General features: G+C 38.1%; 1 protein-coding gene across 1 annotated transcript in view; it reads right to left on the bottom strand.

Annotated features, from left to right (window-relative positions):
- Positions 1-17,046, bottom strand: part of Itfg1 (integrin alpha FG-GAP repeat containing 1) — a 95,111-nt gene that overhangs the window by 40,138 nt on the left and 37,927 nt on the right. The window contains exons 7-9 of the mRNA XM_050120674.1: positions 8,243-8,304; positions 5,359-5,440; positions 1,196-1,290 (exon numbers count right to left, since the gene is read on the bottom strand). Coding sequence (XP_049976631.1) covers positions 1,196-1,290; positions 5,359-5,440; positions 8,243-8,304 — 239 coding nt within the window. The remainder of the gene's footprint in view (positions 1-1,195; positions 1,291-5,358; positions 5,441-8,242; positions 8,305-17,046) is intronic.

Genomic DNA, 17,046 nt, shown 5'->3' with positions numbered 1-17,046 from the left:
AGAGATAAGTGGGTCTCCATGAGTTCAAGGTCAACCTGTTCTACGGAGTGAGTTTCAGAAAAGCCAGAGCCAGAGACCCTGTCTCAAAAAACAAAAAAAAAGAAACCCTAAACTACAAACAAACAAACAACCACAAAATGCAATAAGAAACTAAATCCAAAAAATCCCAAATTTTTGAAGCAGTCAAGAATTTATGAATGCGGAATAAATATACAGATGATAACTTAATTTTTTCCCACTCAATTCATTATCTATAACACTCATCAAAGAACATATTTGTCTTTGTAGATATAGGTAATTATTCATTTTCTTTTTTCTTTCTTTACCCCCCCCCCCCTTTTCAAAGCAGGGTTTCTTTGGATAGCTCTGGCTATCCTGGACTTACTCTGTAGAACAGGCTGGTCTCAAACTCAGATCTGCCTGCCTCTGCTACCTAAGTGCTGGGATTAAGGGTGTGTACCACCATACCTGGTTAACTATATAATTTTCAAGTATTCTTGTTGTATATTTTTATGCCTATGAGCCAATTATGAGAAGTCTCTTGAGCTTGTGTTCTAAATGACTCACGACTATCCAAATATAGTCAAAGATAATAAAATAATTCAATGATTTTTAAAATGTTGAATGTATAAAATTTTTTTTATCAAGTTTCTGAATATAAAATGTATTGTTTCCTACTCAAAAGGGCTATAAAAGTCAGCATGGTACCCTATTATTTATTAATGCCCCAAGAAAATACAGCTGGTTAACTCTAAAAGTGTCATGACCTACTATTTCCATATTAATCCTCCACCGTGACTCTCATAATTCTAAACTATTAAGTAACAGGCAACAAGTCAGCATGAGAAATGGGATGGATCTGCACATGGAAACAAACCAGGAGTTGATCTAGGTGCGGAATCATTTTCCTCATAAGTTTTTATTATAATGTGCTTTCTATATCGCTGACATCTAAAATGCTACATTTAATTTAACTACAGGATCCAGAATGGGGTTTCGTCACTAAAAATCAACACAGCAGTATTTTCTACTTCCATGAAAGAATGAAAAGATTTAAATGTATTTTACTTAGGTAAAATGAAGAATTCTATAATATAATTTTGTATTTTATTCTGTTGTGCTTCTTTCGACATGTTTTCTAACGTTTAAGACTTCTCAGGCACACATCACTCATGGCACCCCAAAGCTGACATACCTGCCCTGTTCCAGATCTCATTAAGTATATGGCACTCTTCTGACAGTCTTTATCTTCACAGCCCGGCAGCAAGTGATCCATATGTCCATCTCCATCTGTCAGAAGGAGATTCGGGAGTCTATGAACAGCCCAGGAAAACATCTTCTTGTGTGATAACTAAAGTTCCTATTTGTTAAATAGTTCCATCTATCCAGACGAAGCCAACAACTGGACACACAGCTTTATAATGAAGGTGAGTCATTACAAAATGACACTCCATCCTTAACACCGTATCTTGCTTTATTTTATTTTTCTGAGTCTTGTTTTAAATTTCAAACTTCTTTGTGATTAGATGTTATTATACATAATTATTAAAGTTAATCCTGATTTAAAGTCATTTGAAAACTTATTCAGAGTTATTATTATTGTTATTGATGATGATGATGATGCTTCGGGGATTGAACTCGGGTGTCTTCACATATCAGGTAAGTATTCTACCCCTGAGCTACATTGCCAACTCTAAATAATCAATATTTTAAAAGGAAGTTTTTGATTTTATTATGTAGTTATCTATATTGAGATTAAGACACACATGTATCCACACAGTAACATTATTATATAGCCAATTTTAAATATGGGGGACATATATGTAGTTTTAAGTGGCTTTTAGCCAGCATGAACTTTAACTCATGAGTTACAGAGTTTTCTGTTCCTTGGCTTCTCATAAAAAGCTATGTATTTTCATCAATAAAGATACACATGAAGGGAGTACACCCACTGCTATGTCCAATTCCCATGCATACCGGTCCCCAACGCAACTGTTAACTAATTAAAACACTTAGAGACATTTTGAAAACAATGTAATTTGATTGCATAGTTCTTCAGTGTGAACTTTATAGATAACACCAGGTTGTCTGGCACAGTTTCTTTATATCTGCCTGGATTTTTGGCTAGAGAGCTACTATTCTGCATATATCTTCATCCTAGAATCACCTCCTCTGATGCTCACTCACACATGAAGACCCCCTTGTCTGAAGTTTAGAGAGCTCGGGAGCCTAAAGCTGAATCCTTCTGTGATCGGAGTAGTAATTTAACCTTTAAATTCGGGGCACCTGTTGAGCTTCTTTAACCACTAATTAATTTACTATGATTTACTCATTATTTCACTTGGGCACAATGTAGGATTTATAGCTGGCTGTAAATCAAAGGACTATCAATACAAAATTAGCCTTCACTGTATAGAGCTATATGAAGAGAAGTATAAGATTAAAACAAGTTTAAGACACCTCAATAATTAATTTGAAAAGGAAAAAAAAGTTAGGCTGCATGGGACAAAGATCTAGCCAATGGAGCCAGACCGTAACAAAAAGTATGTTTTTTAAGATCACTTCTGGTATTTTTAGAACCATTCAAGGGTTAGTAAGTATTAGAAAGCACGTTCCCTGCTCTTCTCTGTTCTCTTCTGCAGGGGCAGCAGGGTGGTAGTTTCCTGAGTATCCTTACATAAATACATATAGCATGTGCTTTGCAGTATATTCTACACAGTTTGGCTACCTTGAAAATTTGAGTGATACTTGTTTGAAAATAGCACAGGATACCTTCATATCACTCAGAGGCTTCGATATTGCTCTGACTGACAGCAGGGAATTTCTCTCAGGTATAATTTGCCAGAGAGAAATATATTTTACCATCTTATTAGATGTATGAATCTATCAGGTTTAAGAATAGACAAGGTGTCTTCAGTAGTCACCACTACAGTGCTGTAGAAATCAAAGAATGAAGAGATTGTGAAGTTCACAGGGCACTGGAAACAGGTTGTCATACTAATCAGAGCAGAATTATAGTGATACATGTTCAACTAAGTGGTGTTATATTACCAAACATTGAATATATCCATTAAATTATGAAATACATGCAACAGTGTAAAAGACATCATTAGTCTACAGAAATTTTACATTCAAAGGGATAATTTTGCATTCACACTAATAGGCATCGCTAAAAACTGTGAACTGTGTAGTAGTTTGAGACTGTGTAATTAAGTCTGAGGTATGGCTTTATAAAAACTCATTCATAAGTCAAGAATTTATCATATAAAAACCTACACATAGGCTTCTGGGTCACTGTGTTCCAATTTTTCCTTAAATATATCCAACTCAGCTTTAAATGCTGAGTATATATAAAAAAGTCAAGAATCTAAAGTAGCAATTTTATAATTCTTATATAAACTTCTCTTGGTGTCCTTCCCTTTTGCTATGACTAAACACCTCAATAAAAGCAGCTCGGCACCAACCCTGCAATGGACAAAGGTCTGATCTCCAAAATATATAAAGAACTCAAGAAACTAGACTTTAAAATGCTAATTAACCCAATTAAAAAAATGGGGCACTGAACTGAACAGAGAATTCTCAACAGAAGAAGTTTAAGTGGCCAAAAGACACTTAAGGCCACACTCAACCTCCTTAGTGATCAGGGAAATACAAATCAAAACAACTTTGAGATACCATCTTACACCTGTCAGAATGGCTAAAATCGAAAACACCAATGATAGCCTTTGCTGGAGAGGTTGTGGAGTAAGGGGAATACTCATCCATTGCTGGTGGGAATGCAAACTTGTGCAACCACTTTGGAAATCAGTGTGGCGGTTTCTCAGGGCGGGATCAACCTACCCCAGGATCTAGCAATACCACTCTTGAGAATATACCCAAGAGATGCCCTATCATACTACAAAAGCATTTGTTCAACTATGTTCATGGCAGCATTATTTGTAATAGGCAGAACCTGAAAACAACCTAGATGCCCCTCAATGGAAGAATGGATGAAGAAAATGTGGAATATATATACATTAGAGTACTACTCAGTGGTAAAAAACAATGACATCTTGAATTTTGCATGCAAATGGATGGAAATAGAAAACACTATCCTGAGTGAGGTAACCAAGACCCAAAAAGATGAATATGGTATGTACTCACTCATAAGTGGATTCTAGCCATAAATAAAGGACATTGAGCCTATAATTCGTGATCCTAGAGAAGCTAAATAGGAAGGTGAACCCAAATAAAAACATATAGTTATCCTCCTAGATATTGGAAGTAGACAAGATTGCCAGGCAAAAATTGGGAACTTGGGGGTGGGAGGGTTGGGATAGAGGAAGGGTGGATATGGGAGCAGGGAAGTATATATCTTAATTAAGGGAGCCATTTTAGGGTTGGCAAGAGACTTGACTCTAGAGGGGTTCCCAGGAGTCCAAGGAGATGTCCCCAGCTAGTTCCTTGGGCAGCTGACGAGAGGAAGCCAGAAATGGCCCTATCCTATAGCCATACTGAGGCATATCTTGCATATCACTATAAAAACTTCATCTGGTGATGGATGGAGATAGAGACAGAGACGCACATTGGAGCACTGGACTGAGCTCCCAAGGTCCAAATGAGGAGCAGAAGAAGGGAAAACATGAGCAAGGAAGTCAGGACTGTGAGGGGTGCACCCACCCACTGAGACGGTGGGGCCAATCTAACTGGAGCTTACCAAGGCCAGCTGAACTGGGTCTGATGGAGCATGCGATCAAACTGGACTCTCTGAACGTGGCGGACAATGAGGGCTAGTCAGAAGCCAAGGACAATGGCACTGGGTTTTGATCCTACTGCATGTACTGGCTTTGTGGGAGTCTAATCTCTTTTCCCTGTTAAATGTGGTCCTTGTTTTCATTGTTCCTGTATTTATTTCTGGGATATTTACCCTTTGTCTTCCCACTTGTACACTATATTTGTTTAAGGCAAGGATCTTATTTTCAAAACTTCAGCTTTATTACATTGGTTTTAGTACAGCAATTTAAGTATAATAGAGGTCTAAGTTTTGCACTGAATTTGTAAGAGTTAACGATCTTGTAAAATTATATGACTTTTCTAATGGAGTTGTTCATGTAACTGAAGACAGAATCAATTTTAACAAACTAAGAAATTCTTACAACTATTTTTTTAAAAAAAAAAACTCTACTGGGTAATAAATCCTTAACTTAGTTTCTTCTTTATCACTCTACAATTTGTTGTTTACTCCTACTCTAGTAACCACGTAGGAGAAGGCAGGGAAGGCAGACAGGCGATAACCCGTTATTTTGATCATTTATAATCTTTGTGGCTGTGTTTTGAATCTGGGAATGTGAGGGCACTGAAAGGCAAAAGCAGTCTTACCAAAGTCTGCGAATGCTGACTGTCCAACCACCACCAGGTTTTTAGGTTTTTCAAAGACACTATTGATAGAGAAGTTTCCACCCTGTTAAAGCCAAAATATTTTCAATTAGGCCATCACAATGCATTCATCTGTCAAGTGGAAAACTGAAGAGAAAATGATTCAATCCTTTTGTTCTTTCTCTAAAAGCACCCCAATCTCCTATCCACTTTTATTATTAGAGAAGCCATAGTGAGCCACAGAAGAAAGGTGTGTGAGATGCTTGCTCTTTCCTAGAGTGTGGTCACTGAGCTAAGCATGCACAGACTTGCTGCAGTTTCACTGTTCTACTAGTTAATGTGGTTTTAAATGCTGAGGTTCTATTTGGTCAACTGATATATTACTAAAAAGTATTTAACTAGTCTTTCACTGAAAATGATAAGCTATTTTATGAATACCGTTATCTAATTGAGTTAATTTTCAACACATATTTCCCTTCATTTATATTAGTGATATACTCAGTGAGTACTGACACAGAGTGTCTCTTTGTGTAACTTCTCTTTTAAGAATTCTACTTAGCCCAAAGTTGGCCTTTCATCCCCATCTTTATAGAATTATAAAAAGCCAACTAAATTAGGTTAGTTAGCATCCCCACTTCTTTCATTTAACTAATAGCTCTGGCCTGCCTTAAGCTAGGATCCTATTAGGTAGGTTCAGACAAAAACCATTCCTTCCTCTTAGTAATATTATTCTTTGTTCCTTGGCTATAAAATTATCACTTTGTATTTGTGTTTGTAGTTAAGTCCAATACTCCCATCCCCATATCAAAGCCCCATTGTAAATAGTCTCCCTAAACCAAACCTGTCTTTCCATCTTCAACAAGTGTTTAATTAAAAAGACATTTTTAAAACCATTTTAATTTTGATTTTACACGCATGGGCGTTCTGTCTGCACACAATCATACCCATGCAATGCCTGTGGAGGACTGGAGTGGAAGACTCAGAGTCACCATGTGGGTGCTGAGACCTGAACTCAAATTCAGCATCCTTGGAAGAGTGGCTGCTGCTCTGAACAGCTGAGGTATCTCTCTAGCCCCCTGGCTATTTTGTTTGTTTTATTTTTGATTTTTGCTTGAGGCAGGTCTCATTATACAGCCTTGGTTGGCCTGGAATGTGCCATGTAGAGCAGGTTGACCCCAACTCACAGAGACATGTGTACCTCAATCTCCCAAGTGCTGAGATTAAAGAAATGTGTCACCAGGACTATTTACACACTTTGTATCCAAGTGTGTAAATAATTTTTCCTTTAATACTTACTTATTGACTCTGCCACTTTATTAAAACAACTTAGTTTATGTTAATAACATATTTGTTTTCTACAAAAGAAAAAGATGTTGAAGAAAAAAAAATCTCAATCAAGAATCTGTATTCTTCATGAACCTTGCTTTGCTATGTTTGGTTCCCTTCATATCAGGCTAGAATGAGAGGATCCTATGCATGTACTTTATGATCTCATATATAAGTTCTACTTATTTGTATTGAGGCGTGCCTGCCTCTCTCTGGTACAAACTAATCAAATAGGTCTTGTGTGCTCTAAGCTCAAGATTTACTTGAGGTAGGAATGGAAACCATCTTCAAGCAAGTGTTCTCTAACAGAGAGTGTCTTAGTGTCAACTACAAAAAATAACACTAACAAGATTCATATCATCAGACACAAAATTCAGTTACATTTTTCAAAACCTAGGATACTGACCAAGGTTACTTTCTGCTTCAGCGTCCCTCTCAACCTCCCTTGTCCTATTAAAAAAAACTGCCACGAGTCATCTTGAGGCAGTCAGATGCTCCAATCCCATTTAGTTTAAACAGGAATCTTAGTTTCATGAGTCATGAGCAACATCACTGGCCCTGTGATAAGAAATGACTTTCCAGCAATCTCGTCCCAGGAGTTTTTACTATACACTTGCTAGAACTGATTGTTTACTCTCAGAAGTCTCATAAAATCTAGGATATGGTTTAATCTGGACTGAATAAAAGACACCAGTTAATCAGGAGCAATTAGGTGGGAAATCAAAACCTTTAACCTTTGATGCCTACTCTGCACCACTATGTTTCCTTCTCAAACGCTTTCCTGAGCAGGCTGTTATGCCATTTCCCACGAGGAAAGACTTTCATATTTGACTAATACGCGACAAACATCACCGGGTTGGGCATTTTCACTGGCCTTGAATTCTACTTTCCATTATGCAGCCTGAAACTGAGCTTTCACTATTCCTGGTGATTTGATCTTCACTAATTTATCTTTCATATGACCTATATTAAACTAAAAATCAAATCTTGAAAACCTTTCATTAACTATGAACATCAATGGGGAAAGACTCCTTAATCTCAGCCAACCTGGCAGCTAATTGTCATTTGTTTTTAATTATTCCTTTAAAAACTTTGTTTCTGACACATTCATATAGATATATAATGCGTTTTCATTATGCCACTCTACCTTTTCTTATTTCTCCCAATTATTTAGTTCTCTATGTAATTATCTAAGTTTCAAGGTGAGGAGAAAAAATTACTTTAAAAAAAAGTTCACAAATCACCAAACTGAAAAATTAAATGTCAGGATCTTCTTTCAACAGCTGACAGGCCGGCAGGGGTCCTGTTAACATCCCCATTAGAGCAGGCTTATTGCTTTAATTGGCAGTCATGCCTAAAAACCTGCAGAGGACCTGATGCTTAACAAATCACCTTCTTCAGTATTCAGCAGTTTGGGTGCAGCAATGCAACCAAAGGCTCTTAATGCTGTTCCGTTTATTACTGAAACCAACCAAATGATCACAGTAATCTTAGTTTATAATATGGTGTGCCCTTATGGAAAGTGAGAATTTAAAAATGCGTCAGAGAAATGATTTCTTACCAAATTTTCCCATATCTCAAACTGGAATGTATCAGAGGCAGACAATGTCGTAAGGAATAAATCTAGAAAGAGAACAAACGGAGATGCAATGTTTGTAGTCATACTGATGTACACATTTAAAAGCAGGAGGAAGTGTGATATGTAGAATGGCTATTAATATAATTATATCTAAACATAAATTGTTTGATCACATTTTAGCAAGTTTGATCACACCTCTAAAATGGCAGATGACCCTGAAGAGAACAATTAAGGAAAATGTACTCTTTGTTGTTAAGGACACATTTGCTATGAGACTTCTGAAGGCAATCTGTATTTTCAGGGACAATTATTTCCAGCTTTTTTTTTGTTGTTGTTGTTGTTGTTTCTTTTTTGTAGAGATGACACTCAGGTTCTTCCATGTCAGTAAAACACTATCTCTTACTTAAAAGTCTGATCCTAGCTTTTAAAATTATACCCTTAAAATTTTATTTATTTATTTGATTTGAGAGAGTGTCACTAGATGTCCTGCAACTCACACTGTAGACCAGGCTGTCTCAAACACACAGAGATCCACCTGCCTCTGCCTCCCAAGGGCTGGGAATAAAGGTGTGTACCATCACATTTGGCTGCTAAATCTTCTTTTATATCAAGATATAGGTGATATTTTGATCACAATCATTTTACATTTTCACCCTTAAAGCCACACGTTTATCACAGGAATGTCCAGTACCATGTTTAATCAGAGCATCTCAGCAAATGAAATCTTAGAGCTCACAAGAAGTCGGCAGTAACTCTGAGTAACTAAAGGTTTGTCCTCAAAACCCCACACAACAGGAAGTGACCTCAAAGTGCACAGGTAAAATGTCTTTAGAAAATGATAGGTTGTCAGGGAAATCAAACACCCTCTTAATGCCGAGTTCAGGTGAATAAGTATCTATTTGAGAAATATGATTCACTGTTTTTATAACAGCAATTTTATGTAGTGATTATTACGATCTGAAGCCTAATTGGTGACTCTAGGACTATTAAAGTGGTTTCCCTATGCTCTAAAATGACTATTACTCATTGTGAAGTGAGACCAGGAATACTTTAAAGACATGCTTTCCCCCAAGATGATGTCTAGAAAATTAGCAGACACATTTTATTACTTTGTGTCAAATTTTATACAAGTTTATGAAGGTGGTATATGTAATAATAATAGTTTGCTTCAAAGAATGCTAACTAATTTGTTCATTCTCATAATTAGTTGAACTCAGACTCCTGGCTCCAGGGAGAATAATTTTTATGTTCACACATCAAATACCTCAGCATTTGCTATCAAGCTGAAGACATTCTACCTTTAGATGGAGAATTATTGCATTTGATGAAGGTTACTGATACCTTTTTCATCACAGGCCTACTCTGGGTGAGGCATTCACTTTCACATTTCTCTGGAAACATCTGGGATTTGGTGATGATATACCTACCAGCACTCTCTTCCCTTTTTGCTATGCATCCCCCACATTGCACGTAGAATAATTAACCAAATCCTTTTATTCGGAGTGTAGAACACACCTCCCACCTTCCACGGGAAAGCCTTAGTTAGTATCTGTTTCTTTGCTCCTGCCCTACTATTTGCACAGGCATGCTCTCACAGAGCAGTTACCATGGGACTTCACCAAGCTGTCCCTATCTACTAGTATCTACATGCACATTCCATCTGTACTTGCACTTTGTGCTGGCTAGTTTTATGCCAACTTGACACAAGTTATAGTAACCTGAGAGGAGGGAACCTCAATTGGGAAAATGCTTTCCTAAGATTGGGATGTAGCCTATATAGCGCATCTTAATTAGTGATTGATGGGGGAGGGTCTAGTCCATTGTGGGTGGTATCATCTTGGGCTCATGGTCTCGTGCTATAAGAAAGCAGGTTAAGCAATTCATGAAGAACAAGTCCATAAGATCCATGGCCTCTGCATCAACTTCTGCACAGTAGCATTCCTGCCTTGGCTTCCCTCAGTGGTCTGTGATTTGGGATGTGTAAGCCAAATAAACTCTTTCCTCTGCAAGTTGCTTTTGGTCATGGTGTTCATCACAGAAGCAACATCCCTAACTAATATACACTTCTACTTCAGAACCATCTTGCAGATGAATTTTTCAAAACTGGCTCAAATTTCTCCCTTTCCTTGAGGCAAAGCATTTTCTGCATGGTGAAATTTTGAATTCACATACATCTTCATAGTTTCTTGGGGGGGGGTCTTGCTTAATTGATTATCTCTGTGGTTTCTATGTATTTGGAAAGAGTATATGTTTAAACTATTATTGAGCAATTAAATGTGAGTAGTTGAAATAGCTATCTTGGTTGTAACCTTGACTACATTTGAAATGAACTAAAATGCCAAAATTGATGGGCACACATGTGAGGGAGTTTTTGCTTAATTAAAGCATTCAAAGTGAGTAGTATGATAAAATGTCTGCAATGTGATAAATCCTGGGGACTTGGAGAAGGTAATGCAAAGTGTGGGCCATCCTGGCATTCCTCTCAGGCTATGAAATTTGTTTAAAGTAAATGATCTTTTCTTTTTTTTTTTGTGCACATTATAGCCACCCATCTAGTCAACATCTTCAAGAACCCTCCATATGCTTGGCACTCAAACAGGTATCAGAGAGAAACCGATTAAGAATGCCCCTGATGTTTGAGAAGACAGATGTACAAATTGACAAATACTTGTAGTAATGGCTGTGCCAGAATTGAATGGATCCTATTCATATGGACACACTATCTGCTCAGATGAATTTGGGAAGACCATAACAGCCAGGACAACACAGAGAAAAACCCTGTCATAGAAAAAAAAAATCACAGGGAAAGCAGAGGCTACATTTGCCTCTGCAGTGCCCCAGAGCACAGACACTGCTAAATGCCCAGACAAGGTAAGGATAGCTATTAGCTCTTGTCGTAAGTGCGACTGTTATATTCCCCAGTGGCCCCATCAAAGTGGAAGGAAGAGGAAGGTGGGGAGGGGAGGCAAAGGAGGCAAGATTAGAAGGCTGTCATATATCAGGAGGAGAAAGAAGACTCAATTCAACCTATAACTGAAGTGGAGGAAAAGTTCAGTAATCATAAGAGAGAATGAAAAAAGGGCTACATGTAGCCGGGGATGGTTTCCCAACAGAGATTATGTGTTTTTCTTGGGGACAGACTATAGTTGTCTGGATGGTCCTAGGATGTCTTACACATGTTGGCTATTTTATACTGTATTTTTATGCTATACGACCATTTATAATTGGACTATACTTAAGCTATATAAGTTTGCTATAATTTTTTATTAACCTTTTATCAGAGAAATGATTTGCAAATATTCTCCCAATCCACAAAGGTGTTTTTTTAAACAACTTATCATGTACCCTTTCAAAATCTGAAATCAGAGGAAATATGGAAAAGGCTAATATCCCCCTTTCATTCCCAGTGTCTATGGAGAAGTACAAGGAACGATATGGAAGAAGCCAAGAGATAGAAAAAGAAAAGGAGAAAAAGGGTCTGAACTGATGTAAGAAACATCCAAATTGCTGCCCAAATACTGAGCATATATACGCTGTGCTGTGCTGCTAGTACTGGAAATGTTCATACATGTCAACCCTAAGGCACTGCCCTTCTGTGGTCTCTTTAACCCCTCTTCAGGAACAGCTCAGGCTGAGCTAGCACCAGTGTTTAGTTGGCTTGGCTCACTTCAGTTAGCAGTTACTTTCTGTAATGATGGAGATTTATAAAAGCCTAAATATAATTGAGGCAATCTGCTCCTACGAAGAGAATATTAAGTTGCTTTTTCTGTTCCGCTCCCTGAAAATAAATGAAGCCATCAGATAAGGCCACAAAGGTAGCAACATCCCCAGATGAATCAGATCCTTTCTGACAGCGGAAGAATTTGATCTGCTGGCAGGCATTCCATTCAGAATGACAAACACAATGCTAAAGCATCATTTATTCTTCTTCCAGTGTACTAAATGGAGCCCTGGTGACATTAGAGAGCTAATCCAACTTCAACATTCCTATTTATGCTCAGGTAAAGTGTATTCATCAGATAATGCTCCAGTGAGCATTTATCAGAGAGAAGCCCAGCTCTCCACCTTCCATGCATGGATTAGGCTCAATACAACCCACAATGGCAAACATTTTCTTAGTGAGGAACCAGGTGGAGCTCTTGCTGCAGGTCCACATTTGAGACCAAAGAACAGACAGACTGCAGAGAGTCAAAGAACTGCTACCAAGACACAAACCAACTGATACTACCTGTTAATGGATAAATTCGGTAAAAGTGAGATAAAGTATAAATGAAGAAATGCTATTATAAGAATTTTAGCCAGGTGTGTGATGGCTCATAATATATAATCCCAGCACCTACAAGCTGAGGCAATCGGAGAGGTACAGTCCAGGGTCAGCGTAAGCTAGTATGAAATAATGCTTTAACAAACAAAAAATTTAAAGAGCTCTAAAACTATTAAATGGAATTTCAGAGAGCAATTTTTAAATTTTCTTCTTTAATGGCACTTCCTGAGTGGCTGGACAGTGGGTCAGTGGTTAAGGGATTTGCTGCTCCTGCAGAGCAGGAAGTTCTCAACTGCTGCTCAGGTCTGGCAGATGTAGCACTCCCATCCCCTGGCCTCTGCATGCGCTGCATACACATGGTGAACATACAAATACACTGGCAAACACTCAGGCACATAAAACAAAAAAATAAGGCACTAGAAAAATGGCTCAGTGGTTAAGAGTGTTTGCTGCTCTTCCAAAGGACCTGAGTTCAGTGCCCAGTACCCACATCGGATGGCTCACAACCACCATAAGTGCAAAATCTGGGGTTCTGACACCCTCTTCTGGTTTCCACAGGCGCGCGTGCACGCGCGCACACACACACACACATACACACGTACACACCACACAGAGATAAAAATAAAGGTGAATAGAACAGTTAAAGAACACTTACATACTGGGTTACAGCTCAGTGACAGAATGCTTGCCTGGGATGCATTAGGGCCTGAGTCCATCCCAGCAATAAATAGCACCATTACCACCAACATAAAAAAGAAAATGAAGGAAGGAAGCCAGATGTATAGATACATTGCAAATATCAGTCCTCAAATGGCTGAAGCAGGAGGATCATTAATTCAAGGCTACCCTGGAATAAGATAAGACCCTGTACCAAACCAGGCCTTAAACTCTTGAAGAGAAAAAAAGAAAAGAAAAGAATAATACTCAAAGAAGAGAAACATACATTCAGAGGAAGTAGTTTCCATTAGAGAAAATTCAGAAATTGAATATTTTCTGTCTGTTACTTACACTCTTCATACCATGCAGCATACATGATTTATAAGGTACGTTTTAAATATATCATAGCTAGCTTTGCATGTATATTCCCTATAGCAAGTAAAGACTTTGTTTCATGTCATATGGAAATTACATTTTTGTCCAACAGAAAATTCATCTGCGGTTCCTATACTTTATAATTACTCAACAGTAGCCAGAAAGTTTGTTAGTAGAATTGCAAATATTTCTTTCTCTAAGTATTCATGCTTTTATTAGCAAAACAAACACAGTCAAAATGGCATGGCTTTTTGGTTCTATCTGCCCCATGTACTTTTAACACTCCCTATTCATCCATTTATCCATCCATCCATCCATCCATCCATCCATCCATACATACATACATACATAAATACATCATCCATCGTGTGGTTTTAAGAAAGAGTTTCTCTGTATAGCCCTAGATGCTCCAGAAACCACTTTGTAGACCAGACTGGCCTCAAATTCACAGAAATCCACTTGCCTCTGCCTCCTGGGTTATGGAACTAAAGGCTGTATAACCATGACTCAGCTGTCATTCCCACTTTACACAATAAAGTGCTAGAAACTTAGGCCAAATAATTTGCCTGAGAATATATTATTAGCCTTCTCTGACTTCCTTGGGCACCAGGCATGCTGTGATACAATGGCCTTGTACCCTGTAAAAATTTGTGGCTTTTATTAGTTTAATAACACGTTGATTGGCCAGTAGCCAGGCAGGAAGTATAGGTAGGGAGACCAGAACAGGAGAATTCTGGGAAGAGGAAAGGCTCAGTCCGCACATTCCCTGAATGTGCCTGAACTAGATGGGGCCCCACTGTTGAGAAGGGAGGTGTTTCTTGAGCTTTTTGTTTGGTTCCTTTTCTCCTGGTAGTTTGTTTTCTTCATCATATTCTTGTTTGTTTGTTTTATTTTATCCTATTTTATTATGATTATTAGACGCTTATTTGTATTCTAAAGAAAGAGAGACAAAGAGAAAGGGTGTAATTTGGGGTGTGTGGAGGGTCAGGGAAGATCTGGGAGGAGTTGGAAGAAACCACAATCAGAATATCTTCAATAAAAAATACTGCCACAAAATAACAACTGAACAAAAGACAGAGAGACAATATCCAAATTAACAAAATCAGAAATGAAAAGGGGACATAACAATAAACACATAGGAAATGTAGAGAATCATCTTCAGGTCATACTTCAAAAGTCTGTACTCCACAAAACTGGGAAACTTAAAGGAAATGGACAATTTTCTGGATAAATATCACTTACCAAAATTAAATAAAGACCAGATAAGCAAGTTAAATGCACCTATAACCATAAAGGAAATAGAAACAGTCATCAAAAGTCTCTCATTAACAGCAAACCTCACAGAAGAAAAAGTGAGAATTGAATTTCAACACATTGGCACAAGAGACCATTTCCTAAATATAATGCCAGTAATAAAGACACTGAGAACAACAATAAATAAATGGGACCTTCTGAAACTGAGAACCTCTGTAAAGCAAAGAACACAGTCAGTAAGACAAAAAGGCAGCTCATCAAATGGGAAAAGGTCGTCACTGACCCCACACCACACAGAGGAATGATCTCCAAAATACATAAAGAACTCAAGAATTTAGACATCAAAATAACAAATTATCTAATTTTAAAATAGGGTATGGAAATAAACAGAATTCTCAACAGAAGAATCTCAAATGGCTGAAAGACACTTGAAGAAATGTTCAACATCCTTAGCCATCAGGAAAATGGAAATCAAAACAACTCTGAGATTCCATCTTACACCAGTCAGAATGGCTAAGATAAAAAACACCAATGATAGCTTATACTGGAGAGAATGTGGAGTAAGGGGGACACTCATCCTTAGCTGGTGGGAATGCAAACTTGTACAATTTCACTCTGGAAATCAGTATGGCGGTTTCTCAGAAAATTGGGAATCAACCTACCTCAGGACCCAGCAATACCACTCTTGGGCACATACCCAAAGGATGTTCAATCTACTATAAGGACATGTGCTCAACTATGTTCACAGAAGCTTTATTTGTAATAGTCACAACCTGTAAACAACCTAGATGTTCCTCAACCAAAGAATGGATAAAGAAAATATGGTACATTTACACAATGGAATACTATTCAGAAGTTTTAAAAAAAATGACATCTTGAAATTTGCATGCAAATGGATGGAACTAGAAAAAAATCATCCTGAGTGAGGTAACTCAGATGCAGAGAACAGCAAGGTATGTACTCACTCATAAGTGGATACTAGATGTAAAGCAAAGCAAAAGGAGCCTATAATTCATGACTCCAGAGAAGTTAGGCTACAGGTAAGGAAAATCATACATGGATCCCCTTGAGAAAGGGAAATAGACAAGATCTCCTGAAAAAATTGGGAGGGTGCGGCTAGGGGGAGAAGGGACAGAAGAGGTGGTAGGGCAGGAAAAGGGAAATGAGAGGAGAATTTGAGGGAAAGGGATGGTCAAGATGGGGAAAGGACAGAGAGGGAGAGCAAGGAAAGAGATATCTTGATATAGGGACCCATTATGGGGCTAGCAAGATACCTGGCACTAGGAAAATCCCAGAAATACACAAGGATGATCCCAGTTAAGACCCTAAGCAATTGTGGTGAGGGTGCCTGAACTGGCTTTGCCCTGTGGAGGGGTGGAGGGGGGTTGGGGACAACCAGCGTGGGACCAAACTAGGCCCTTTGAATGTGGTTGATAGTTGTATGACTGGGGCAGACAGTGGGGTCACTGGAAGTAAGACCAGGATTTATCCCTACTGCTTGTAAGGGCTTTTTGGAGCCTATTCTCTTTAGAGGGATACCTTGCTCAGCCTAGATATATTGGGAAGGGCCTTGGTCCTGCATCAAAGAAACATGCTAGACTTTGTTGACCTCCCACGGCTCTGTGAGGCGAGGATGAGCGGTGAGGTGGGGATGGGGGAGGACAGGAGGGAGTGGGAACTGGGAATGGTATGTAACACAAGAAAAAATAGTTTAAAAAATAAATTAAAAAGAGTGGCTTTTATTACAATACACTCAGAACCTTTCCTGGAGGTTTGGTATGATTTAGCAAACCAGACATGCTACACTAGAACATCTGCTGTTTCGTCAATGCCTCCATTTTGATGCACATTCAAGGACCCAGGAAGTTTGAACCGTAATAAACTTATCAGAACAGTAATGTTTTTTCTTTATTTAAAATTGGTAAGATGTAGAGCATACTTACTCGGGTCCTTACAATTTTCTTAACATTGCAAATTATATACAAACAGTGAAAATATACTAGAAGAATTCTTAGTCAACAATCTACTAACATATGGTTATAAAATTTTACTTATTTTTTGTCTCAAATAAAATTTAAGTATTTCATCTTAGAATACCTTTTTTTTGGTAAGCATTATTGCTTCCATTTTGTGCGCATGTTTCATGTGCCATGGCAAACATGGGAAGGTAGAGGGGATTTGCAGGAGTTAGTTCTCTTCCTTTCCCGTGTGGGTCCCAGGGATTGAACTCAGGAAA

Source organism: Alexandromys fortis, unplaced genomic scaffold, assembly GCF_014885135.2.
Source record: "Alexandromys fortis isolate MF-2015 unplaced genomic scaffold, M_Fortis_MF-2015_v1.1 scaffold_186, whole genome shotgun sequence".
NCBI lineage: Eukaryota > Metazoa > Chordata > Mammalia > Rodentia > Cricetidae > Alexandromys > Alexandromys fortis.
This window is presented reverse-complemented; position numbering and strand designations above follow the sequence as displayed.